Source organism: Mycothermus thermophilus (genome assembly GCF_041956435.1).
Source record: "Mycothermus thermophilus strain CBS 625.91 unplaced genomic scaffold VTJ04scaffold_6, whole genome shotgun sequence".
Classification (NCBI taxonomy): Eukaryota; Fungi; Ascomycota; class Sordariomycetes; order Sordariales; family Chaetomiaceae; genus Mycothermus; species Mycothermus thermophilus.
The window spans coordinates 2,794,895-2,820,428 of NW_027191432.1; the positions used below are offsets into that span (position 1 = coordinate 2,794,895).

The following is a 25,534-nucleotide window of genomic DNA, read 5'->3' on the forward strand; positions in this document are numbered from 1 at the left end:
CGTGGTGATGGACTGGCCGTTGGCGCAAGTCGAGTTCCAGCCAGCAACAGTGCCCGTGTAGAAGCAGCCCGCAGGGACACCAGCGTAGGCAGCGGCAGCCTTGTACAAATCAGGGTACACAGCAGAGAGAACATTCTGGTGAGAGAGGTGTCAGTAACCGAGACAAGAGAGCCGACCACAACTTGAGCCTCATCTCTATGTCACTCACCGTCATCATAGCGCCCGAGCTGGTGCCGGCAACAAAGACCTTCTCCGGGTCACCATTATATTGCTGCAGAGCCCACTTCGTCATGAGAGAAATGGCGTGGCTGTTGGAACCGCTATCGCGGGTGTAGGCAGCGCGGGACGAGACATCCCAGCAACCGCCGTCATTGGGAGACTCCGGGTAGACGACAATGAAGCCATACTGGTCGGCAAGACGAGCATACGGAGTACCGGTGTAGAAGGCGTTGGCGGTGCCCGTGCAGTAGTGAACGGCCGTGAGAACGGCAGGACGTGGCTGAAGCCTGTCGGGCACATAGATGTACATGCGCGCACCGCTAGGGTTGTTACCGAAGTTGTTGACCCGCGTGAGCGTCGCTCGCTTGATGAGCGGCGTGGCCTCGGAGAAGGAGACCAGAGCCAGGAGGCTCGAGATGAGAGTTGGGACCTTCATGGTGTCAAAAGCCGGGCGATCACCAGTGTCGTGGCTGGATTGGAGGTGGCGGAGGTCGTCTATCCTGGGACCAGCAAGCAGCACGGTGGTAGCCAGAACACCCAGATGCGGCCTCTGTCTCTCTTATACGCATCCATACTGCCGTGGTCAATGTGACGCATCCCCGCATGGGCTGCCATGCTATGCGGAGGGAACCATGGAGCCGAGGCCATTCGCGGACTGAAGACCTCCGATAGAAACATGGAGGGTGTTGTTCTTCAGCGGATTGCTTCCCATTCTAGCCAAGCCGCAGACACGCTCCACAGGCTGTCTGGGGCACCAAGACTCTAAATTGGGCTGTCGATGCTACCTCCGGCTTCAACGGCCGTCGCTGGAGTGGCAGCATTGCACGGCTCTTTCACTTTTGCCTGAATTCTTAGCCTGAAGCGATCCGAGCCGAGCTCGTGGACCTGGCCGTTGGGTGCTTAGCGTTGCTGCGACTGGGCGCATCTTGCCGGAGAAGAGACCCGAAAACCTGGTTTTCTACTTCACAGTAGAGTATTGGTGGATATTTTCATCTTTTCGACCTGGCGAGAGCCACAATGTCTTCTGAATAGGGCTGTGAAAAGTGGCAATCCCAGGTGTACGGAGAACGTGAAGATTCATGAGTTGAACGACTTGTGGGTGTGTTAATCTTCCGACAAAGTCCATTTCATCAATTTTTGTTTAATGAGCTCCCGTATGTAAAATTCACCCAAGGCCGACGTGCTGGCGAGACAAAAATGACAAGTATTGAGGCATGTTCACCAAACCACATATGAACACCAGCCACAATCAACAAAATTCAACCAACTGTTCACCTCTTGTCTTTCAGTCCGGTTTTCTGCTTGAGATTCGCGCCCGCAAGGTTCCAACCGATGTCGATGTGACCTCCTTGCCGCCGAGCTGCAGACGTCACCTCAACCCACCAGACCGACCTCCTCGGCATCAAGGATTAACGACCCTCTTGATGCCAGCAAGCCTGCATACCGAGAAGGTTCAATACACCCTTTCCAGTTGCATGATGTGATGTTTGAGGTGCTCGACATGTCTGTTTTGGTGTGTTGAAGCTGACACCAACAAGGGGGCTCTTACTCATCTGCGAACTTGGGTTGCATCCCAATGGACATAACAAGGCAATATTCGAAACGGTACCGCGAATCCTTCCCGCGCCGTGCCACTTTGACCGCCAACATGCAGTCATCCCGGCTCCCCGGCGCTGCTGTTGAGATGCCATAAAGTCCTCAGCCTACCATGTCGTCTTCGACTGTTGGGCGCGCTGCCCGCTCACTCCTCTTCAACCCTTTGTCTGACGGCATTCGGGGTCTCACAGCTCGTCAACCATGCCGAAGATACTCTTCCTCCTCAACTCCGAGTTTGGCCAAGCCAACGTGTTCATGGCCATAGGCCATGCGCTCCAGGCTCTGGTTCCAGATGTTGAGCTTCACATCATTTCCTTCGAGCCTATCCGCCCTGAGGTGGAAAAGGCTTCGGAGCAGTCGTTACAGAACGTCAAGCAGCTTCACGGCATCCAAGCAAAGCCCTGGAAGTTACACACGCTGAGCGGCCGGAGTTGGACGGAATCCATCATGGACGTCAACACCAACAACTACCTCGGGGGGATCCTGGAGAGCCGGCCCTCCTTCTCGACTGTGATCGCGTTGTACCGTAACATCAACCGCTTCCTTCTTCCCTGGGAAGGGCCAATATTCGTCCAGTTCTACAATGAAATTGTCAAAGTCGTCGAGGAGGTCCAGCCTGACATGGCTGTTGTCGAGTCGTTGTTTACCATCGGCTTGACTGCGTGCCGCAAACTAGGTCTGAAGCACGTTATTCTGTCACCTAACACACTCAAGGAGTTTGCCAGCGTTCTGCAGCCATGGGGTGCTTTCTTCTGGAAGTATCCGATGTATGTGTTATTATTCCTAGTCCGCTGCGTCTTTCTTCTCCAGGCCAACTAACCTCCCCAGCCTCGGAACCGGCATTCCCTTTCCCATCCCTTTCCATCTCATCCCCCTGAACATCGTCTACGCTATTATCTCAATGTGGTACACGCTCACCGATCCGAGAGCGCGCGAAATAGCGAAATACGTCGGCAAGGAGCTCGGAACCGAGCTGGTCACCATGGGGACTCTGATGTTGTCCCCACTACCTGGACAGAAAATCCTCTCCGCTACGCGGCCGGAGCTTGATTTTCCCCTGGCCAAGATCCCCGAGCATATCTTTCCTTGCGGCCCCATCATCCGTCCCGTCAAGCCAGTCGCCGAGCTCGACCCGGAGTTGGCAACGTGGCTCGCGCGCGGGCCCACCGTCCTTATCTGTCTCGGCACACATCGATACTTTGAGGAGGACGAGGCCGTCGAGATGGCCATGGCGATCAAGCACTTGCTGGACATGTGGGAAGATGACGACGAGATCGGGGGTATCCGTGGCAAGCTGCAGGTGTTGTGGAAGCTCAAGAAGCCGGCAAAGAGTGACTTGTTCGTTGGCGGCGAGGACTACTCGACTGGGCCTGGATCGCACGTGTACAGCCTTCTGGCCGGGCCGATTCAGGACGACCGGCTGCGTATTGTGGATTGGATCAAGCCCCAACCCATGGCTGTGCTGTTGACGGGTCAGGTCGTCTGCTCTGTCAACCATGGAGGGGCAAACTCGTTCAATGAGGCTGTGATGTGAGTATTTCGATAACACTTTCTGATAGTTCTTGACGCTAACATGTTTCTACAGAGCCGGCGTCCCGCAAGTAGTCCTCCCCGCCTGGCTGGACTGTTACGACTTTGGCAGCCGCGCCGAGGTTCTGGGAATTGGGATTTGGGGCAGCAAAACGAGTGCTCCGCGGTGTGTGTCCAAAGAGTTGGGGCTGGCGCTCGTGGAGGTGGTGGTGGGCCGCCGGGCTGATGAGATGCGCAAGAAGGCGAAGGAGTTGGCGGCGCTGTGTGCCGAGAGTTCCGGCGAACAGGTCGCAGCAAGGTACATTTTGGATGTATTGGAGGGTAAGAAGGATCGCTGATGGTACTCTGCGTCGTGGATGGGATGGGCTGGCTCCTTGGATAAGTACGAACATGATTGGATACCAGGTAAGGTGTTTTGGTGAGACAATAGTTCAGGTATCTATCCGATGTGACCTGTGAGACATTAATAATCTACGGGCCAAGGAAGATAGCTTTAGGAGGTCGATTGATGGTGTTGATATTGTTCAGCCCGACCAATACTGGTCAGTCTTGTGGAGCGTCAGATAGTATCCGATGTGAGATCACACGAGCCTAGGCATCCAAAGGTGACTTGTTTGTGAGCCGAGCTAATGACGAGATGGATCTCTATCCACACTTTCATTCATACCAATCCGGCCTCCCAAAGCCATATTATCTGGAACAAATTGCACAAGCATGAGATATGTCCTTGTTTCAACCTGTGGCGACAATTACGGCTCTGCTTTTAGTTCATCATCAGGCCATAAGCTGAGAATCATTGTAATTAGAAAAGGGAGGTTCCCTTGGCGGAGTACAGTAATCCCTCCTAATTGTCCATTGAGCCGTTATCGACATACAAGACCATGCCGACCACTTTTTTGTGCCCATCAACTCCAAATCCGATATCCCGCAAAATCGCCAACCACAAGACAAACAGCACAACATACCAGCAAGCCCCAGTAATAACACATCTCAAGAGAAACAAACATCGTAATCACTTCGCACCGAACCTGTCACAACTAACCGCGCACCTAGTTGCCGAGCTGAGAGCCATACGCAGAGAGGTCAACGCCAATCTCGTCAAGAAGGAGCTGGTCCAGGGTAGAGCCGTCGCGCAAGTGCACCCAGTCGCCTGTGGCAGTGTCCTGCTTCTCATTCTGGCTCTCGCCTAGCACGACATAGTCGTAGCGCTTGGGGCCCGACTTGGGCGACGACAGCCAGATCTGCTTGCTAGGCGGTTGCTTGTTGATGACGTAGGTACCAACCTCAGGGCCGAGATTGAGGGTCAGGACTCCGCTCTGGAGAACGGGGTGTTAGATAACTGTGGTGGGTGTGATGTCTGGGAATCATTTTCCTTTTCGAAACGAACCTGGTACTCGACATCCACATCTTCACGTTGGTCCTGAAGCTCCTCAAGAGCAGTGAGGAGCCGGTCGAGGTAGGCGTCGGCAAGAGTGTGGTACTCAGGGGTGGTGAGAGGCGCAGGGGTGCGGGTGACCGGGGGCGTCACGGCCTGCTTGGAGGGCTGATTGTCTGGGGTGATGCCGCGGGGCGTCGAAGACTGTGAGATGAAGCGCAACGCATGGAAGGTGGGGGATTGAAGCTGCGCAGAGGCAGGACGCAAGAATGCAGGAGCAGAAATCCGCGGAGTGGTGCGGGCAATCTGGAAACCCCGGGAAGCAGCCCTGGCGAGCTTCAATGTGGCTGAACGAGCCATGGTGGGAGAAAACTGGAGGGTGAGATGACAAAGAGAGAAGTTTGGAGACTTGATATCTACTTTGTGATCCTTATGAGTGCTGTCGAGGAATCACCGAGAACGGGATATACGTCTATGCGCAGTCGAGAGAACCCCGACTGACCAACGGATGGTTTGCTCGGTTCCTTGTCTCCGTTTGTTGGTTGTGTTGTTCAGGTCCAAGGCAAAGCCGATGCGAAAAGGCCGGGAAGCTCGAGGATCGGCTTGAACGCCCCACCGAGCATGAGCTACGCCGGTTAGCACCAAGAGCTCCAAATCCAGCCAATCATAGTTGAGAATATAGTGGTGCACGGGCCAGCTGGGCGCGGCAAGCTCCGGCAGGCGGGGCTGTTCCTGCCGCTTGCCCCACGTCATCCAGCTGCCCGCGATCAACCTCTTGCCAGGAACACGAACCAAATCCATATGGGCGTGTCCTGGCTCCAGCCTGAACATTTCATAACAACCACGTGTACCTACATCCAACCACATCAGGCTGAAGGCTGAAGAACAATTCTGTTTGGTTTTGGGTTATCAAGCGTCACCATGATCAACGCATTCTTGGTCTTTAACGGCCAGGGCCAGCCACGGCTCACCAAGTTCTACACCCAACTAGTCGGTTCTTATCCCCTCCTGATATCTCTCTTGACAACTGCTAACTAATCCCACTCTCAAACAGGACACATCAATACAACAACGCCTCATCTCCGAGATCTTCACACTCGTCTCCAACCGGCCTCCAGGGTCCTGCAACTTCCTGCCCCTCCCCCCTCTCCTCGCCGCATCCTCTACAAGTAACACCTCCGCCTCGGCGCACGAGCAAAACGACGTTCCTTCGCTCGTCACCTACCGCAACTACGCCACACTGTACTTCATCATCATCTCCACTTCCACCGAATCCCCGCTGGCTTTGATCGACTTGATCCAGGTGTACGTCGAGGCCCTGGATCGACTGTTCGAAAACGTTTGCGAGCTGGATTTGATCTTCAACTTCGAGGTGTTGCATGCCACGCTCGGGGAGATGATTGTTGGCGGTGTGGTGATCGAGACAAACTTGGAGAGGATCGTAGCAGGAGTGCGGGCGCAAGGGGCGGTTGCTAAGAGGCCGGTGAATGAAGGTCGGGGAGGAGGAGGGGGTGGGATAGGCGCGGGGTTAGGAATGGGAGGAATGGTGTGGCATGGGAGGTGAAGATGGGACCATCGGACTTGACCTCGGGTTGTTCGACAATGCCGGAATGGCCTTCGCGGTGACGACGCATTTTTGAGTCCAAAGGCGGCCGAAGAGCAGCGCCAATGATTGCATTATAAGGCCATCATGGCCTGACGCGACTTGGCCACACCCGCACCGCTGTGTCCCTACCTCATGCCGGGTATCCAACAACGCCAAACTCCAGATGGTGGAAACAAACAGCTATGATACATGGGAAAGAGGATGAAGGCTAAGGTACATGGAAGGGTCAAAGGGGTACAATCACTCCTTCTTGGGCGGGGGGATAGATGGCCTGCTGTTCTCGATGGACAGCTTCCTCGTTTCTGGGGTAAAGTAGCCAAAGAAGCTGACGACGTCGTTGGTGGGCTGGATGGTAACGGTTAGACAGCCATGGAGGAGAGTTGCCAAAAAAAAAAGAGTCAAGACTCACCCTAGTAGTAGTCGGGGGCTTAAGAAGGCCCTCCCAATCCATGCCTACAATAAAAAACACCAAGATTCCTGGACGTGGGTGTTAGCATAGAAAATGGAAGCCGGGGCATTCAACAGGGCTCAAGTGAGTGTCGCACCTGTACTGGTGAACAACTGAGCGAGACGCACAAACTTGTCCCAGCGGGGACGGTTCGTGGCAAGTCTGACCCGGCGTTTGTACTTCTTCTCAAATCGCAGCTGTTGTTGCGGCGTCATGGTCTTGATATCGGGCGGCCATACTTTCTTGAGCTTGTACTTGTACACCGGGTCGGACGAGGGTATTGATGCTGCAGTCTCCGCTGCCTCTGCCATTGTCTCGGCTGTCGAATGAAGCGTGTTGAGCCGGGGCCTTGTGGCCTGAAAGAGTCTCCGAGCGAGTGTAGGGAACATTGTGGACTGTAGATATTCCAATCCTGACTCACTTGAGAGTCTTGATCACAGAGTTGAGTGGATGGGTAAAAGTGAGATGAGAAGTTGGAAGAGCTGGCTTGGCATCAAATGCCGGGCCGAGCCGGGCGGAGCAGACGGAATCGGAACCTGATGATGGTGTGGCTGGTGAAAATTTGAGCCAGGCTTGGCATCGACATTGACGCTGTCTAGTGGATGTTTCAGCCACAATCCCCCAGCCAAGTCAACCCCGCCATTACGGTATCTTACCATTCCGCGTATCACCCCGGGGCGGAACCGACCCCGCGTTGCCCCTCCATTTTCACTCCCCGTGCTGGTTCTTTGGCAGTGTTTTTGTTCCAAATTGTTTTGGGCTGATGCCGGAGGAGTCACATCAAAATTTCCCAAACCAGTTCCAACCCCAGGCTGAGTCCCGTTGTCGAGCCACACCCGACCCTCTCCCTCGACACGTCATACGGAAACCTCACCAAAGTCGCCGGCGACTCCTTGAGTCAGATTTCTTCTCTTTGGATCTCTGACCTCTAGCGAAAGAGACTCCGAAACCCCCAACACCGGAACTGCCAGGGACACAGCCAACGTATTCTTCCTCCGACCTCACCATGGCCGACACACATCTCAGCAAGGCCATTGCCGAGCTGGCCGTCTCCAAGACAAAAGAGCTCAAGGGCACCGAGAAGCGTGATACTCTCGTCGAGATCGAGAAGAAGTACCAGCGCATCTGGGAAGAGGATGGAGTCTTCCAGGTCGATGCTCCTTCCATTGAGGAGTTCCCCCTGGGCTCCATCTCGCCCGAGGAACTGCGCCAAAAGTTCCCCAAGTTCTTCGGCACCATTGCCTATCCCTACATGAACGGTCGTCTCCATGCCGGCCACGCTTTCAGCTTTAGCAAGATCGAGTTCCACACCGGATTCGCCAGGATGCAGGGCAAGCGTGCTCTCTTCCCCCTTGGCTACCACTGCACCGGTCTGCCCATCAAGGCCTCAGCTGACAAGCTGGTCAAGGAGGTTGAGATGTTTGGTCAGAATTTTGAGCGCTACAAGGAGGAGAACGACGAGGATGTCGGCGATGAGCCCGTTCCACAGAAGGTCACCAAGGAGGACCTGACCAAGTTCAGCGCAAAGAAGGGCAAGGCCGCTGCGAAGACGGTCAAGGCCAAGTACCAGTGGCAGATTCTGCACTCGGTCGGCATTCCACTGGAGGAGATCCACAAGTTCGCCGACCCCCAGCACTGGCTGAAGTACTTCCCTCCGGAGTGCAAGAAGGACCTGACCAACTTCGGTGCTCGCATTGATTGGCGCCGCCAGTTCGTCACCACCGATGCTAACCCCTATTACGACGCCTTCGTGCGCTGGCAAATGAACCGCCTCAAGGAGCTGGACAAGATCAAGTTCGGCAAGCGCTACACAATCTACTCTATCAAGGACGGCCAGCCTTGCATGGACCATGACCGGAGCGAGGGTGAGGGTGTTCTGCCCCAGGAGTACACTGCCCTGAAGCTCAAGGTCCTAGAGTGGGCTCCCGCTGCCGCCGAGGCTCTCAAGGGCAAACTCCCCGAGGGTGCTTCGGTCTACTTGTGCCCGGCGACCCTGCGTCCTGAGACCATGTACGGCCAGGTGTGCTGTTTCGTCGGCCCGAGCCTGAGCTACGGCGTGTTCCGCGCCCGTGAGAACGAGTACTTTGTCATCACCGAACGTGCTGCCCGCAACATGGCTTACCAGGGCATCTTCGAGAAGGACGGCGTCCCTGAGAAGGCTGCGGATATCAAGGGCTCTGATCTTATTGGTACTCTGGTCCACGCGCCTCTCAGCTTCCACCAGCAAGTCCGCGTCCTGCCCATGGACACCGTCCTGGCCACCAAGGGCACCGGCGTCGTCACATCGGTGCCTTCCGATTCCCCCGACGACTACGCTATGGTGACCGAACTCGCCAAGAAGGCGGACTTTTACGGCATCAAGAAGGAGTGGGCTGAGCTTGAGATCATTCCCATCATCCAGACTCCAACCTCGGATCTGCTGGCTCCTTACCTGGTCAAGAAGCTCAAGATTAACTCGCCCAAAGACGCCAAGCAGCTCCAGGAGGCAAAGGAGCTGGCGTACAAGGAGGGCTTCTACCAGGGTATCATGAAGGTCGGCGACTTCAAGGGCGAGAAGGTCGAAGTCGCTAAGCCCAAGGTTCGTGAGCAGCTGATCAAGAATGGTGAAGCCTTTGCCTACTCGGAGCCCGAGAACCGGGTCGTCTCGCGCTCCGGCGATGAGTGCACGGTTGCTCTCCTGGATCAATGGTACATTGACTACGGTGAGGAGAACTGGCGCCATATCGCTTTTGACTACGTCGAGAACAAGGACGGCAAGGGCCTGGAGTGCTACTCGCCCGACACTCAACATGCCTTCAAGGGTGTGCTCGACTGGCTGAGGCAGTGGGCCTGCGCCCGTACCTACGGCCTGGGCTCCAAGCTGCCTTGGGATCCTACTTTCCTCGTGGAGTCCCTGTCGGATTCTACCATCTACATGGCCTACTACACTATTGTGCCGTGGCTGCACACAGATCTCTTCGGAAAGGAGAAGGGCAAGGGCAACATCGGTGCCGAGCAGATGATTGATGAGGTTTGGGACTACGTCTTCTGCCGGACTGAGCTGTCGGACGACCTCATCGCCAAGTCGGGCATTTCCAAGGAGGTCCTGCAGGGCATGAGGCGCGACTTTGAGTACTTCTACCCTCTGGATGTTCGTGTCAGCGGCAAGGATCTCATTCCCAACCATCTGACCTTCTGGCTGTACAACCACATTGCCCTCTTCCCTCGCGAGTACTGGCCGCGCTCGGTCCGTGCAAACGGCCATCTGCAGCTGAACGGCGAGAAGATGAGCAAGTCGACAGGCAACTTCATGACCCTGGACGACGTCGTCCGGAAGTACGGTGCCGATGCGGCCCGTGTCGCCCTGGCAGACGCCGGTGACGGTATTGCTGATTCCAATTTTGTTGAGGATGTGGCCGACAACACCATTCTGCGCTTCTACAACAACAAGGAGTGGATCGAAGAGACCATCAAGGACCCGAACCTCCGCACCGGCCCGCTCAACGACTTCCAGGATGTACTGTTCGACAACGAGATGAACGCTCTGGTCCACGAGGCCCACAAGCACTACCAGGAGACGTCGTACAAGCTGGCTCTCAAGGCTGCGCACTACGACTTCCTCAACGCCCGCGATGTCTACCGCGAGGCTTGCAACGCCGCCGGCATTCCGCTGCACAAGGACCTCGTCACCAAGTACGTGCGCTTGCAGGCGCTGGTGCTGACGCCTATTGCGCCACACTGGGCAGAGTACATCTGGCGCGAGGTGCTCGGCGAGCCTAAGTCTATCCAGTTTGCTCAGTGGCCCGAGGTGCCGGCCGCTGATCCGGCCCTGACTGCCGCCCGCGAGTACGTCATCAAGACGTCGAGCAACATCAACTCGGCCGAGGCTGCGCAGCTCAAAAAGATGGCCAAGGGGAAGCAAAGCGACTTCGACCCTAAGAAGCCCAAGAAACTGACCGTCTTCGTAACGGAGTCGTTCCCCGCCTGGCAGGCCAAGTATATTGAGCTGCTGAAGGAAGTTTGGGATGCTGAGGCCAACCGCCAGACGATTGACGACAAGGAGCTGAACGGCCGGATCGCCAAGCTGGGCGAGATGAAGAAGGCCATGCCGTTTGTGCAAGCCCTCAAGAAGCGTCTGAGGGATGGCGAGCCAGCGAAGGACGTGCTCGACAGGAAGCTGGCGTTTGACGAGAAGAAGACTCTTCTGGTAAGTGTTCCCTGTTTCAGTTGTATCGGCTGTTGAGATCATGATTGGGATTTGAATTTGCTAACACAAGTCTTTCAAGGCCATGGTTCCCGGCCTGAAGCGCACCGCCGGCCTTGAGTCGGTCCAAATCGTTGCTGTTACGGAGGGCAGCAAGGTCGGCCGTGACCTTACGAATGGCGGGGCGGAAATCGAGGTTAAGGCTCCCGTGGCGGAGTCGGCGCTGCCGGGCCAGCCAAGCTTCTTCTTCGAGAATGTCGCCGCTGCTGCGTAGGTGGTTAGTTGATTAGGTAAATAAGGGGCCAGCCAGGATTTGAGGCGTCTAGGTGATCGGGTGCGTATGTGGTGTTAGTTGTTTTCCCGGTTTGTATGGTTACTAGAGCAAAAAAAAAAGGGGGTTATGGATGGGGAGAAAGTTATGCCGGGTGCCGTTCGAATATGTGTGTTTGGTTGTCAGATGGATGGGCACTTCTCAAAACAAGAAACTCTGTTCTGATCCTAGAGGTTGACCTTCTTAATCAACTTGAGAGGCATCGAGTTCCCCCCCATGTTCGTGAGCGATTATCTACACAAGCACAGCAATGCCTAGAGGACACATCTCCGTCAATCTCTCCGCTTTCGTCTGAAGTTGTCTGTCGTCCAGTTCAAGGATAGGCGCAGGGGAGAAGGGGGCTCAGACTCCAAGTATAGCTGACTGTGGCGTATCTTCTCAGCTGGTCAATGTCGGTGCTTCGCTCACATGTTTGACTCATGGGTGTGTAGACAGTATAGCTCCAGGATACCACGGCCTGGCAAACGTACTTTGTACTTGAACCTGCCCATGGTAGATACAGGTCTGTTTCTGCGTCCACTTAGCCTACCTGAACCTCAGGTTCCTCTAGTTGACTTGCTATCCATTGGTAATGTGGTGCTCAGCAACATGTAGTTTTCCAACACGGGACTCTGTCATGTACCTCTAACTGAACAAAAGCGAGGCTTCGAGGTACCTACCTACTCAGATGCTTCACACAAGTGACGTCGTTGTCAGAACATGACCCAAAGAGGCCCATCGAGACCACCTGGGGGAGTACGCAAGCATTCGCCTCCCAGATTAGACATCGCCTCTCCTCCTCACCCTATCCTTAGGTCGTAGTATTATTCCCTGAGTTTTAAGTTCTCTCGTCAAGCTTTTGAACGAAAGAGTTGGGCTCATATTCTATCTAACCTCCCTCTTATAACTCAACACCACCCCGAGGACATACGTAGTATTATTCCATCTCGAGATGAAACTCCTTACGGTCCTCCTCCTACAAGCTCTCGCCCTCACCGCCGCCCAGGACACCACTTGGCAGGCCCGGCGCCAGTATACCTATACCCCTGACCGGCGCCGCCAAATCGACAGCACCGACATCGACATCACTACCACAGACCTAGACAACACGGACTCTCCCTCGGCGAGCACCAAGCCCCCGGCACTTCTCCAGGCCCGGACCGGTTCCTGCACCGGCACAGGCCCCGGCACTGGCGGCCCCGGCACCTGTAGACTCACAAAGAGGCAGGCTGCTACGGACACTACCACTGTTGCCGAAACCACCGTCACTGAGACCACCGCCACCACCGACACGGACACAACCACTTTCACACCCACCACCGGTACCGGTACGCGTACTGGCAGCCCTACCGGCAGCCCTACAGGCACACCGACTGGGACCCCAACTGGTACGCCTACAGGGACTCCGACCGGCACCAGGACGGGGACTGGCATCGTTGGCCCTACGGGGACGGAGACGGAGTCGGTGACGGCTACCAGAACCTTCACTGTCACCACGTCAGTCGAGACATTGCCGGGAACGCTAATTACTAGGACGGGAACGGTGACAGGTGGGTGATGAACGGTTTCTTGATTTTTGTTTATTTGAACTTTATTTGTGCCTTGCAACTCCTCTCTTTGCATTAAGAATGGCTGCGTCTGCTCTAAGAACACAGCTCGGTGTCTCTGGCACCTCCCACCATACATTTCTTTTCCATATTTCCTTGACTTTCCCACAGGTTGATTGGTAGGCAGTGCCTCAATCAGCCCAGACAATCCTCCAACTTTTTCCTCTTCAAATTCATCTTTCCCTCGAGACCAGTATACTTTCAACAACCCAACCTTACAACCCACTAACCCGCCACTTCGCAGGTGTGCCGACCACCAGCCTGCCTGTCCCCGGTGCAGGCCCAACCGCGTACGACGTGCAAGCACCACTTATCGGACTGCTTGTCGCTGGCGCGATCGGACTCGTGATGCTCTGAGGATGGAACTGGTGTCTCTAATTTCCACTCCTCATTCCCTAGTTTGGCAAGGGTGAAGAGTTATTTAGTTTGTAGGCACAGTTTGGACAGAGCCTTCGTGTTGCGTTTCGTTTGCTCGCCGCCGGATCGGTGATAATGGTTTCTGATGGAGGACGCAATCATCGGGAGGCGGGCGCATAACTGTATGTATGGACGTTGAGGAGGTGTAGTGTAAATCGGTAGTATCTGGCCAGTATCGGCCCTATGCCTGAATGGAAGGTGTGGTATCCATCTTCGCTTGTCGTCGTGGCTGGACGGCTCTCTGAGAAGGCCACCGTCGTGTCGTGAGTATGACGAAGGACTTAGGCCGGCTTGCGCTCTTCGCATTGCCAGCGCAGCCATCGTACGGTCGATTATCCATCCGCACTCTGTTGCTGAACCGTCTATGCAGCAACGGTCGCCGCTTCGGACGCCGGCTTCGGTGGTTTGGGTAGATTATCCTGGAAGCAGTTCAGCCTTTGTCCTTACACACTCTCAAGACACCGAGGTGGAAGGAAACCCACCACATCAAAGATGACGCGAATCATGAGGCTGCAGCTCGGACACACAGCGATATCCTCACCGTCCTGCAGGTCTTGGATGGCAATTTCGAAGCGATCGCCACAGGGGCACGGGTAGTGGAAGATCTGGAGCGTCTCGTCGTAGGTCATGTCCTCGATCTCGACCTCATCGTAGATGGCGATCCCGTCGTCCGTCATGTTGTGTTATTACCGCTTTATCGTTTGGATAATGTTCGGCAAAACAGTGTCTCGAGCTCCCAAGGAGTAATGGTGAGTCTGTGACGTTTTGTTGCTGGACTACAAAGCACATGCCGAAGTTGAAAAAAAGTTGGAGGGGTAAAGCGCCGCCACCGCGGGGCAAAGTAAGTCAGGTACATGTTACGTGGTGGTAACATTACACCGTAATTAGGTAATGACGGTACTATTCAGACATGCCGGGATGAAAGGGGATGAAAGACAGAAAAGGTGCCCCCATCAAGCATCAGCAAGGCCGATACCTGGCCAAGGAGAAGGAAGTCAAAGGATTTTCAACGTAGCAACAAAGGAGAATACAAGAGAATGACAAGGTATTACCGCTTCCTGCATCCAACACCACGCAATACAACACAGACACAACCCACGAACCCTTTACCCTCTTCGACCGCATCCCCACCCCTATCCCACCCCAATGCCATCAGGGAGACCTTATGGCCAACCTCCCCGTCTTCCTGTCTGCCTCTCCATCCTCCGACCAGCCTCCCCCACCGCGCCAGAAGCATCAAGGGCCATACCTAGGACTGGTTGGCAAGGTAGTTGGCTGCCTATAGACACAAAAAGGAGATCCGTCAGCCTTTCCATTCGTCTCTTCCATGTTCTCTCGAATGATTTGCTTTCCACGCCTGGACAATATCGACGCGAATTTGACTGCAAAGCAAGCAAGCAGGGGAAAAAAAGGGGGGTTAGGTGGTCCAGACAAATCCGCCCAGCTAACTACCCCTGATAACTAGGAACAAATCCAACGGGGAAAGGGGAAAAGGAGAGAAAAGGTGGGGGGAATCAAGAACCAATTACCCTTTCCAGATTATTACCGCTCGCTTCGAGCGCCGTCACCGCAGCAAGTCTCGAATATCCCATCTTAACGAGAGTCGCAACCGCATCGTCCGTGTTCGAGTGACCGCCGGTGGCCTCTTCCGTCTTGTTCTCGCCGGAAAGCTTGGCCCCTTCCTTGCTGTCATCCTGGCCTTGCGCGGTCGTGGCAAGGGTCTGTGCCGACGCGGACGGGGTCGGCGTAACAGCGTTATCCAGGCCGGCGAAAAGCGCATCCCAGTCGTGAGAATCAGCCGGTTTGCTCGTCGTGGTAGTTCCCTCATTAGCGCCCGTGTTGTTTCCAGCCGTCGAGCCAAAATCGAAGTTCGCCTCAGCGCCAAACAGAGGCGCGCCTCCGCCAATCGTGGTGACGGTGGTAGCAGAAGAGGCTGGCTCAACAACAGGCTTGGGCTGGCTCGGCGGCGGGGAGCTGTCAAAGACAGGGTTAAAGTCGTCGAAACCCGAGCGGGAGATGGTGGCAAAATCATCATCGGCGGAACCCTCGCGCGCGTCTTCGAGGCCTTCAAATTCGTCGTCGAGGTCGTCGAAGGGGGCCTTGGAGGCGGTCGTGGTAGTAGCGGGAGCAGTTGCCGTGGCCGGACGGCTCGTCGACGTCGTGGTGGTAGAAGCCTGCAAGCCCGAGGAGGAACCAAAAATGTCGTCGACGTGGGAGCTGCTAAGGTTGGCGAGGTTTGCGGACGAGGACGAGGTGGTCGGGACAGCGCTACGAAACAAGAAAATGGTGTGTTAACTTTTCCATGCTTTTCTCTTTCCATCATCATCATCATTCATCAAAACCAAACGCGGCGGTGGGGGTACATCAAATCGATAATACATGAAGAAACAATCAGCCGCCCGGACCAGGACTCGTGACTCACGCGTACCTCGTAGCCGGCTCGGCAGCAGTCATCGTGGGAGGGGCAGGAGGAGAAGATGACCCAGCAGGAGAGCTCTTGGCTAGGACAGGCGAGGGGGTCGACGTCTTTGTGACCGCAACCGGCGATGCCGACCTGGACGACTCAGCAGGCTTGGTCGTTTGCTGCTGTTGCTGCGGCGGCGGTGATGCCGGGGCAAAGTCGTCGTCGAAACCGCCGCGGTCGCTCTCCGAGTCTTCATCAGGGCGGTCCAGCTCTGTGATGGGCGGGAACTCGGTGTTGAAGTTTGCAAACGCCTTAGCAACATCAGTAGAATTGCTACCGTTGCCTGACGCCGCTTCTGCCGCACGCGCCTGCTTAAAGCTCGCGAACGCCGACTCGAAATCTTCTTTGGCCTTGCTATCTTGATCAACCGCGAAGGGATCCACGGCGGACTCCTTAGCGATGGATCCGAAAGCAGGTCGGCTGCCACTATCGGCAGCAGACGCTGGGGAAGCAGCGCGGGCATCCGATCCTGATCCCGATCCCGATCCAGAAGCAAGGCCCTGCCCAGTAGGCGCGGACTCCAGGGTGGAAGCCGTCTCCTGCTGGCCAGGCTCGGTGCGGGCCAGCGGCGGCGAGGCCTGCCGCGACGCACTCAGTGCCTCAGCAGCACTGCCAAACGGCGAGAAGCCAGAGGAGTTGGCGCGGCCAGCCTCAGCAAGCGCGGACGGTTCAGAGGAGACGGCCGTAGGCTGGCGACTGGCGTTCGGGCTGGCGGAGGCCGGGGTGGCGAAGGAACCGGCGCTGCCCGAAGAAGCTCCCGTGTTCTGCCTGAACACGGCGGCAGCGGCTGGAGGAGGCGGTGTGCTGACGGGGGCAGGACCGGGCCCGAACACGTCATCGAACGTCTTGTCAGTGAATGACCGAATGGGTGCTGAGAAGGTCGTCGGCCCGATATCAGCGCTGCCAGTACGTCTGAAGAAGGGGTTATTAGCACTTGAGGATGAAAGCGCCGGGCTGGCAACCTGGGGTGGCGGGGAATTGCTGGCGCCGATCTGTCGCGCCAGTTCCTCGTGGCTACGGGTGAGATCCTCGACCTCGTTCTTAAGCTTGTCGCGCTCCGCCTCGTTCGTGGCCAGCTGCTTCTTGTTGATAGCAACAAGGCCCTTCTGCTGGCGAGCCTCGGACTTGAGCTTCTCAATCTGGGGCTTGAGCTGGGCGATCTCGGCGTTGACGATCCGAATCTTCTCCTTAAGGCTCGCATTCTCTTGCTGATCCGCCTGCAGAGCGGTCAGGATCTGGCGATGCTGATTCTGGAGCTCCTGATAGCTTGCATCGACCATGGCATACTCGGCCTGCAACTTCTTGGTCTCGGCTTTGGAGGTGGCAAGTTGTGTTTCGAGGGCGCGCACGTCCTGGGCCTCCTTCTCGTACATAGCGCGAAGTTGGGCGAGGCGCTGCTCGAAAGCCTTCTTCTGTGCACTGGATTGGCTCAACTCATTTTGTGTCGACTCCCGCTGCTGTTGCACATCGGTCACTTGCTTAGTGAGAGAGCTGATCTGATTAGAGAGATTTGCAAGCTCAGTCGTCTCGTTGGTCAGCTTCTTGCTAATCTCAGGGTCGGCGTCGCCAAGGAGATCATCCTCAGCCCCAATGGGTTTCGCTGGTGCGGATGAACTTGATGCGCCAGTGTTCTGGGATTGCAGGCTGCGACCAAAAGACGACGACGGCACAAAGGGTTTAAATGTGGTGGTCGCACCCGGAGACATCCTCGGGGGCGACGCTGGCACAGGGCTTGCGCTCGTGGCGAAGGGATCTCCGCCGGTTGACCCACCCGTGGCCAAGGGCACCTGCGCCGGGGCTGGCGCGGGGGTCGGCGCGGAGGAAACATCATCCAGTCCAAAGAGGTCGTCCAAAGCCGAGGGCTTAGGTTGCGGCGGTTGCGGCCGAGGAGGCGTGTCAAAGGCGGAGGCGACGGCAGGCGGGCGTGGACGCATGCTCGGCGGCATGAGCGCGGGCGGAAGCGTGGCAGGTAACGGCTCACGCTTCGTGCGCTGCTGGCGAATCAGGTACATAGCGATGGCGAACTCGTCCCTGTTGAGGCGCCCTTCTGAACGAATATCGGCCAGGTCCCAGATCTGAGCCAGGATCTCTTCGGACAAATTCGACTGGCTGAAGAAGGGCACCGCCTCTTCGCCCGTGATGAAGCCCTTCTTTCCCTTGTCGAGATCGTCAAACAGTTGATCGAAGCGGGCCTTGTCTGCTGGAGTAATCAGCCAGTCCCCCGTCGTTTGAGCGGCGACAGGCGCAGGGGCCAGCGGGCTACCGGTACGCATTTGTTGCAGAGGGGCCTGTCCAGAGAGCTGCCTCGGGATGGCAGGGATGGACTGGGGAAGGGGTGGGACGGGAGGGACGGGAGGAACGGCAGCAACGGGGGATTGTTGACGCTGAACACTGGCACCAACGGGGGCGCGGCGTGTAGCAGCCTCGTACAGGGCGGCGGGGAGGATGCTTGGCAAGGCGCGCAGAGCACCGGTCTTGATGGAGGTGAGGAGGTGCATGGCGATGACGAATTCGGTCAGCACCAGGGCACCGCGCTGCTCCGTATCGGCAAGCATCCAGATGCGGCCGAGCACATCGTTCGGCAGACCCGACTTCTCAAAGATCTGCTTCGCAGCCTCGCCAGGGAGCATGTTGTTTACCAAGTTCTGGCGCTCAAACAGGCCGGCATACTGGGCCACCTTTTCCGGGGTCAGCGGCGGGATGCGAATGGGGGCCAAGGGGCCAGTGGTCTGGGGCTGCAACGCGGGGCCCGCCGCCGCCGCCGCCGCCGCCGGCGCAGGGGCGGGAGTGATGTTAATGCCCTCGAACTTGGGCAACGGGCCAGGCTGGAAGGCCAGCTCGGGAACTGGATCGCGACCCGCCTGAGCATGGCCAATGAGGCGGAGGACGACGCCGAAGCCGGATGGTGTGAGGAATCCCCGGTTTTCTTGGTCCGCAATCTGCCAAATCTGCGTAATGGTTGTCTTGTCAGCATTGTCCACTCGATCCCGGGAATGTCGGCGTCATGTTGTTGATGTTGCACGAGCTGGGCTGTGAAGAGGGGGTTGGCGCACCTCTCCCAGAACTTGCGAGCTCAACTTTGTCTTCTCGAAGAACTTGACGGCCACTTCACCGGTCACGACACCGACATTATCGCTGTCGGCCTGGCGGAAAAGCTGGCCGTATACCCTCTTTTCCTCTGGGGTGAGGTTAAGATTTGGTGCCCCTGAGTGCGGTCAGTGTTAGCCGCGGTCCACTCGGGCATTTGTCGCGAAGCTGGCGCTGAGCACAGGAAGCTTTGGGGGACGCCTCTAGAGAGGACTATAGGTCACGTACCCGGCTCAATGGACCCCTCGGTAACCATGGTGGTTAGGTTGTGATGGGTTCAGTCCGCGCGCTGGTTTGTGATGTTGTTTGTCGTCGAGTAATCGGCGGGAGACGCGAGGTTCGGGATATCAGGAAGTTGTCCGAGTACAGGTGATTCTTTCCAAGGGAATTAAATCATTCCTGCAGCTAAATAATGGGCAGGAAATTGAAGCAGATCGCATCCAGCCGGATTGCTAGGAAGCTGTTGAAGAGAGGAGGTGGGGGTGTGATTCGTTGGTTGGTGAGAGGAAGCAACTCGAGCCAACAGACGACGGGAGGACGAAGCGCGAGGCTGGGGTTTGCTGCCGCTGCCCAGAGCTGCTTCTGTCCAGCAACCACAGCGACCCCCGGCTTCCCTTGGGCGACGGCGCTCCCCCCATAACGCAGCCAAACAGCGCCCGGCAAAGTCCGCGGTGGGTTCGTCAGGCCCCGCTTGGCACACCAGGACCATCTATTGGGTCCCACCAGTCCAACCAGGGTCGTTGCACAGAAGACGCAGGGCTGCAGCCAACGGTGAATGCAGCCATGACGCAGCCCGACTCCAACCATCATGGCAGCAGCTTGGTTCAGTGATTCTAGACAAGCCGTGACTAGCTCACTCTCAGGTAGCCAAGTGAGGGAGCTCGTTGAGGGATCCAGGATTACAAGAGGTGGACAGAGAAGAACAGCCGGCCAATAGATGCCAGTCGGCGGGTTAAACGCCCGCAACGCCAGCAAGCGATCGCCGGTTCCTTACTCGGTATTAAAAAAGACTACACAGTCATCTAACAAACAAGATCACACCGCGTGATTGCCAAGAATGCCATATCGTCAGCGGCCGGACCGGCGAAGTCATGACCAAGCCAAACGGAAACACAGCCACTCGCCCACGACTTAGTACTCGCCCTCGCCCTCCTCGCCTTCCATCGAGTCGGCAGCAACCTCCTCGTAGTCGCGCTCCAAGGCCGCGAGATCCTCGCGGGCCTCCGAGAACTCGCCTTCCTCCATACCCTCGCCGACGTACCAGTGGACGAAGGCACGCTTCGAGTACATGAGATCGAACTTGGACGACAGAGCAGACCAGGCCTCGGCGATGGCAGTGGTGTTGGAAAGCATGCAGCTGCAGAGGGATATTAGCACGGGTTTGAACACGACAGATACTAGCAAGAGCATGGGCATAGGGAACATACACGGCACGGTTGACCTTGGCCAGGTCGCCGTTCGGCACCTGGTGAGGAGGCTGGTAGCAGATACCGAGCTTGAAGCCAGTCGGGCACCAGTCGACGAACTGGATGGTGCGCTTGGTCTTGAGAGTGGCGACGGCAGCGTGGGCGTCGTTGGGGACGACGTCGCCACGGTACAGCAGGCAGGTGGCCATATACTTGCCGTGACGGGGGTCGCACTTGACCATCTGGTTGTTCGGCTCGAAGCACGACATGGTCATCTCCTGAACCGAGTTGGCCTCGTGCGCCGCCTTGGCCGCCGAGATGACGGGGGCATAGGCGACAAGCGGGAAGTGGATGCGCGGGTACGGCACCAGGTTGGTCTGGAATTCGTTAAGGTCGACGTTCAGCGAACCATCGAAGCGGAGCGACGCCGTGATGGACGAGACGACTAAAATCAACTGTTAGACATGAAGTCTGGAGGTAGTGTAGTGCGACAGATGACATGACCTACCCTGAGCAATCAGGCGGTTGAGGTTCTCGTAGTTGGGGCGCTCCAGGCCGAGGTTGCGGCGGCAAATGTCATAGATGGCCTCGTTGTCCACCATGAAGGAGCAGTCAGCGTGCTCAAGGGTGGTGTGGGTGGTAAGGATGGAGTTGTAAGGCTCGACGACCGAGGTGGCGGTCTGAGGCGCCGGGTAGACGCAGAACTCAAGCTTGCTCTTCTTGCCATAGTCGACCGAGAGGCGCTCCATGAGCAGGGCGCCGAAGCCCGAACCAGTGCCGCCACCAAACGAGTGGAAGACGAGGAAGCCCTGGAGGCCGCTGCAGTTGTCGGCGACGCGGCGCACCTTGTCGAGGACCTGATCGATCAACTCCTTGCCGACCGTGTAGTGACCACGAGCATAGTTGTTCGACGCGTCCTCCTTGCCCGTAATCATGTGCTCGGGATGGAACAGGCCGCGGTACGGGCCGGTGCGGACCTCGTCGACGACATTGGGCTCGAGATCGCAGTAGATAGTCCGAGGGACGTACTTGCCGTTGCCTGTCCGGGTCACATCTGTCAGCAAGACATGGCCACAACGCAGATGCGTCTCCTACGTACCCGTCTCAGAGAAGAAGGTGCTGAACCCATGGTCCGGCTCCATGCTCTTGCGCTCCTCGGTGAGGTAGCCATCGGGCTGTTGGAATGTCAGTGACGCCGGTCGTAAAGGGGGACGATCTGCTCCAAGCAACGTACCTGGATGCCATGCTCAAGGCAGTAAAGCTGTGGTGTTCATGTCAGCATCGATTCCAGGTTGTGGCCCATTGTGACGAGCTCCGGTCGGCAGTTGGGCAATCGAGCGGTGTGTTTTTGGAGGGGGAAAAACGCGGTCGCATCACAAGCATACCTCCCAGCACGAGTTGGCAATCTGGCAACCGGCCTGGCCGACTGTTAATTGAGACTGTCAGTATGGTTCTAAAATGCCGCGAAAGAACAGGACGGCCTGGTGGGTTGGCAGCTCTGCAACACCATCTCCAGCGTCTCCAACATCGCGAGATACCGAGATGCGGTGAGGCAGAGCGCGCTACTCCAGGACCCGCCCCTCAGAAGAAAAAAAAGGATGGAATGGGTGCAACGTACCGTTCAAGCTGATAATCTCACGCATTTTTATGAATGTCGCGGAGTCGTGTATGCTGATGAAAAGATGAGACTCTGGAAGCACAGGGACAGTGACCTGCTGTTGGATGGCCGACTTGTTGGAGGGAGGAGGTGCAAAATTGAAGAAAGCTTCAACAGGAGCCCGACTCGACTTTCTTTGGGCCTGGCGGCCTGGGACTGCCCGCCATTGGAGACGGTGGGGAAATTGGATTGTTGACAGTGGCGTTACCTAATTAGGCAAGCGCGCGGTCCCCACTCCCTTATTTCGACCAGTCGTGTTGCCGGCAACGCGTCGAGTGGGTCTGGGGGCCGGCTTCCGGGATCCACCCGAGAACCGCGTTTGGAAACAGGTGTTGATGATCCAGCGGCCTGGATTTCCAGGTTCACTTTCACTTGTTGCTTCTCCTGATTCTTCAGATGAAGCTGATTTCAATCTCGGAACCCGTAACAAAACGAATCTCTGAACGAGCCAGCTTGTGTTGGAAATGCTTCGATCATGCGTTTTGCTTTGTCCGGCCGATGGAACCCTGGTTTCGGCAAAGAGATAACCCAGTCGAGGGAATAGGGGTTATGACTTGTCCCTGACTGGATCTACACAGTATGGTCTGATGGGGATCAGAAGCGACGGTCACCCCATCAAACCACTCTAAAGTACATCGGGAGTCATACCAGTCATCAACCCGGGGACGATAGTTATGATAGTTATGTACCATAGTGAGAGAGTGAGAGAGAGAAAGAGAGAGAGAGAGAATAAAACATATAGAGAAACAGTTCCTCGGGGAGTAAGCAGGTTTGAGAGTTTGCGAGATATACTCTTCGCGCCCACCCGGCGAGAACAAAACAGCCCATTCATTGGTACGGCCATGAACATAGGGAAAAACAAGGGGCCAACAACCTCGGCGATGACAAACCAGTATGACCATACTGTCCTCTGTAAGTCAGGTTTATTCTGGGTACAGTATTGGTCATCCTCAGCCTCATCAACTCCAGGTTCCACGACAACCGTCCAATGTCAACCACTCAAGAACGGCCGTTGGGCATTCCTGGCCCTCTGCGACCCAAATGCATCCAACTTCACGGCAACAAGACAACACTCGACGGCCGCCTTACCATTCCTCGTTCCTTGGATCCTGATCCTCCACTGCCCGGTCTTCACGATCCACTCTTCCGGGCCCGCGGCGTCATCCACCCGCCGTCTCTTCCTCGACGCGTAAGAGTCCGGCACCAACCATGGCGCCGACAAATCGTCCTCGGGTACGGGTGATGACGCTGTCCACGACCACGGTTTTCCGTCCAGCACCACGCTCGTCTCTGAATCGAGAACCACCTTCACCAGCTCCTCGCTAAGAGCTGTGCTTCCAGGCCCGCCGCTACCGCTGACTCCAGGTCCCGCCAACCTTCCTTGCGCTTGTAGCATCGCTTTCGGCTGCTGTTGTTGTTGGGGCGTGGGTAAACTCAACTTGCCCGCCACTACCTCGAACAACTTGGTGATCCTCCTCCTAGTATCACCGAAAAACTCCGCCCTCGCCGCCAGCACCCCATTCCCTGACCAGCCCGCCACCGGCTCGGAATCGAACCTCAACCTGGTCGCCTCGTCGCCAATCTCCACAATCAACTCGTAACTCCGTTCCGTATCCACATACGGGCGGGCATACTGAACCCAGCCAGCAAGCGGATCAGTGGGCGTTGGCTCAGGAGCGACAGAAATGCCGCTCTTGAGCAGGTCGCGGATCCGCAAGACGATTTCGTGCTTTGCGCGCGCCATGTTGAAGCTGATCGCGTGTGGGATGAGGCGTTGTTCGAGGCCTTTGAAATTGAAGTACCGGCAGTCTCGCAGGAGGGCGGCGCGGTGTTCCTCGTCACGGATGTGCACGTCGTAGCCGCGCAGGAGGTGGAGGAGCTCGGCGAAGATGTCCGGGCTGCGGCCGTCCACCGCGGGCGGGACAATAGAGGGGGGACGGAGGAGACCTTCCCGTTCCAGGCCTGGAAACAGGTCACCCGGGGAAGAGAAGAAGGCGGCGTAGCCGAGAGTGAAGAAGTTGGGAGAGTTGCCCGGGCCGGAGAAGAGGTTTCGTGGAATGCGGAACTGAACCCCTCCGACCGTTGTGCAGATGGACTCCTCGTAAAGCTGAGACATCAGCTTGGGAACTGAGTAGGCCGGTTAGCATAGGCCTCTCGGTTAAGTTTTGTAAGCCATACATCAGGTTGGCACTCACGATGGTAGAATTGAGCATCAGCAAACAGGCGCACAAAGTGCGTCGAATCTCGGGGCTGTACATGGTAGCCCTGGAGGTGCAGCGAGATGTCCCGGAATGTGCCCGGATCGCGGTCGATGTAGAGAGTGCGGATGGCGGACCCGGGGTCCTCGCCCACCTCTTCTGCGCGCTTGATCTGACATAGAAAATATTGCGAAAAATATGAGGGCGCTGCCATGTGTCAACTCGGTACTCTCCATATTTTGATGAATAACGGTGACTGCGGAGGGTATAAGGTGTGAGGTCTTGGTATGGCGGACAGAACACACCATCAGACGAGAGTGAGGCTCCGGACAGCTTAAACAGCTCAGTGCCAACTTGGATTGGGAACACGCGCTCATGTGGAAGAATGTTGGGTATGTGTTTGGCGGAGACTAGGATTGAATCCAATTGATCGGCGAGCTCGTCCTGAGATGTTTGGGCTCCTGTTGATGGCGCTTGCGAAGAGCCCGCGTTTGTAGCCATGATTATAAGTTCAAGAGTGCTTTGTTGCTAAGGATGTAAGTAGGGACGACTTCAACATGAGGCAGGGACAAGAGCAGACATTGCGGATGAGTCTCGGCAATTGGAGGACATGCCGTTGGGAGATACACCCCTGATCCGGGATCGAAGGTTCAATTGCTGGGCCTTGTCCGTCCGTGGCTCAGGACGCCGCGGGTCGTCGCAATCGAGGCTCAGTAAGCACCGTCCGCTGTCAAGGATCTAGCTCTGGCAGTCTTTTTTCTTTCATTACTTTCTTTCTTTTTCCTTTTCTCTTCTCTCTTTTTTCTCTTTTTTACTCTTTTCCCTCTTTCTACATTTCTCTCTTGTTTTTCATTTATTTCTCTTGTGCTTGATGGCCTCGCCGTCGTCTTGCCGCACTGGTGGCTGGAACTGTGGCTCGTGCACTTCAACGGGGAGCTCGGGCCACATCACTTCGGCCAGCAACAACGCTAAGCCACTGTCCCCAACGACGAAACAAGTGGGAGAAAGCTGGAGATGTTGACAACAACAGCGCAAAAATGGCAAAAAACAGAACGATGTGCGCGATCCGGGATTCGAACCCGGGTCATCTGCTATTCCAAGATATTGCCTTCCTAGGGAAGGAACGATGGGAAGCAGACATTCTGAACCACTGAACTAATCGCGCTCTGTTTGTTGGTGAACGGGGTCTGGCGGTTGCCGTTGTGTACCCGCGTACGGAAGTGCTGGGCATTGCAGAGTGGACGCCATAGAGAACAGCAACCAGACGGTGTGCCCGACTTCTCTTCGGCATGTAGGAATGTTCAGATAGAAGAATAAAAAGGGAATAAGAAAGAGAGTAAGAAAAGAATGAAAGTAAGAAAAGAATGAAAATAAGAAAATAATGAAAATAAGAAAAGAAAGGAAGAATAGAAATAATGAGAAAGTATGACG

At 56.3% G+C, this 25,534-nt stretch overlaps 11 protein-coding genes and 1 non-coding gene across 12 annotated transcripts in view; 4 read left to right on the forward strand and 8 right to left on the reverse strand.

The window, feature by feature from the left end:
* Window positions 1-867, reverse strand: part of VTJ04DRAFT_9423 (uncharacterized protein) — a gene marked incomplete at both ends in the record, with an annotated part of 2,615 nt that extends 1,748 nt beyond the window's left edge. The window contains 3 exons of the mRNA XM_069367969.1: window positions 14-135; window positions 209-719; window positions 785-867. Coding sequence (XP_069216244.1) covers window positions 14-135; window positions 209-719; window positions 785-867 — 716 coding nt within the window. The remainder of the gene's footprint in view (window positions 1-13; window positions 136-208; window positions 720-784) is intronic.
* Window positions 868-2,016: 1,149 nt separating this feature from the next.
* VTJ04DRAFT_9424 (uncharacterized protein) lies at window positions 2,017-3,683 on the forward strand (the record flags this gene model as incomplete). The annotated part of the gene is made up of 3 exons (XM_069367970.1): window positions 2,017-2,582; window positions 2,644-3,345; window positions 3,401-3,683. 3 exons carry the CDS (start codon window positions 2,017-2,019, stop codon window positions 3,681-3,683), a joined length of 1,551 nt encoding a protein of 516 aa, XP_069216245.1.
* Window positions 3,684-4,394: 711 nt separating this feature from the next.
* VTJ04DRAFT_9425 (uncharacterized protein) lies at window positions 4,395-5,080 on the reverse strand (the record flags this gene model as incomplete). The annotated part of the gene is made up of 2 exons (XM_069367971.1): window positions 4,395-4,661; window positions 4,733-5,080. 2 exons carry the CDS (start codon window positions 5,078-5,080, stop codon window positions 4,395-4,397), a joined length of 615 nt encoding a protein of 204 aa, XP_069216246.1.
* Window positions 5,081-5,641: 561 nt separating this feature from the next.
* VTJ04DRAFT_9426 (uncharacterized protein) lies at window positions 5,642-6,284 on the forward strand (the record flags this gene model as incomplete). The annotated part of the gene is made up of 2 exons (XM_069367972.1): window positions 5,642-5,710; window positions 5,775-6,284. The coding sequence occupies 2 exons, from the start codon at window positions 5,642-5,644 to the stop codon at window positions 6,282-6,284; spliced, it is 579 nt and encodes a 192-aa protein (XP_069216247.1).
* A 282-nt stretch (window positions 6,285-6,566) lies between these two features.
* VTJ04DRAFT_9427 (uncharacterized protein) lies at window positions 6,567-7,163 on the reverse strand (the record flags this gene model as incomplete). The annotated part of the gene is made up of 3 exons (XM_069367973.1): window positions 6,567-6,671; window positions 6,736-6,803; window positions 6,872-7,163. 3 exons carry the CDS (start codon window positions 7,161-7,163, stop codon window positions 6,567-6,569), a joined length of 465 nt encoding a protein of 154 aa, XP_069216248.1.
* A 617-nt stretch (window positions 7,164-7,780) lies between these two features.
* On the forward strand, window positions 7,781-11,231 carry VTJ04DRAFT_9428 (uncharacterized protein; the record flags this gene model as incomplete). The annotated part of the gene is made up of 2 exons (XM_069367974.1): window positions 7,781-10,960; window positions 11,040-11,231. 2 exons carry the CDS (start codon window positions 7,781-7,783, stop codon window positions 11,229-11,231), a joined length of 3,372 nt encoding a protein of 1,123 aa, XP_069216249.1.
* A 988-nt stretch (window positions 11,232-12,219) lies between these two features.
* VTJ04DRAFT_9429 (uncharacterized protein) lies at window positions 12,220-12,825 on the forward strand (the record flags this gene model as incomplete). Its single annotated transcript, XM_069367975.1, has 1 exon — window positions 12,220-12,825. One exon carries the CDS (start codon window positions 12,220-12,222, stop codon window positions 12,823-12,825), a length of 606 nt encoding a protein of 201 aa, XP_069216250.1.
* Window positions 12,826-13,653: 828 nt separating this feature from the next.
* Window positions 13,654-13,968, reverse strand: VTJ04DRAFT_9430 (uncharacterized protein; the record flags this gene model as incomplete). The annotated part of the gene is made up of 2 exons (XM_069367977.1): window positions 13,654-13,710; window positions 13,774-13,968. 2 exons carry the CDS (start codon window positions 13,966-13,968, stop codon window positions 13,654-13,656), a joined length of 252 nt encoding a protein of 83 aa, XP_069216251.1.
* A 572-nt stretch (window positions 13,969-14,540) lies between these two features.
* On the reverse strand, window positions 14,541-19,098 carry VTJ04DRAFT_9431 (uncharacterized protein; the record flags this gene model as incomplete). Its single annotated transcript, XM_069367978.1, has 5 exons — window positions 14,541-14,570; window positions 14,821-15,559; window positions 15,720-18,703; window positions 18,809-18,960; window positions 19,071-19,098. 5 exons carry the CDS (start codon window positions 19,096-19,098, stop codon window positions 14,541-14,543), a joined length of 3,933 nt encoding a protein of 1,310 aa, XP_069216252.1.
* An 875-nt stretch (window positions 19,099-19,973) lies between these two features.
* VTJ04DRAFT_9432 (uncharacterized protein) lies at window positions 19,974-21,891 on the reverse strand (the record flags this gene model as incomplete). Its single annotated transcript, XM_069367979.1, has 7 exons — window positions 19,974-20,199; window positions 20,270-20,693; window positions 20,757-21,287; window positions 21,348-21,423; window positions 21,483-21,509; window positions 21,634-21,674; window positions 21,867-21,891. 7 exons carry the CDS (start codon window positions 21,889-21,891, stop codon window positions 19,974-19,976), a joined length of 1,350 nt encoding a protein of 449 aa, XP_069216253.1.
* A 1,005-nt stretch (window positions 21,892-22,896) lies between these two features.
* On the reverse strand, window positions 22,897-24,604 carry VTJ04DRAFT_9433 (uncharacterized protein; the record flags this gene model as incomplete). Its single annotated transcript, XM_069367980.1, has 3 exons — window positions 22,897-24,032; window positions 24,101-24,310; window positions 24,409-24,604. 3 exons carry the CDS (start codon window positions 24,602-24,604, stop codon window positions 22,897-22,899), a joined length of 1,542 nt encoding a protein of 513 aa, XP_069216254.1.
* A 557-nt stretch (window positions 24,605-25,161) lies between these two features.
* Window positions 25,162-25,268, reverse strand: VTJ04DRAFT_t120. The gene has a single exon. It is a non-coding gene; the product is annotated as a tRNA-Gly (tRNA).
* Window positions 25,269-25,534: the final 266 nt, after the last annotated feature.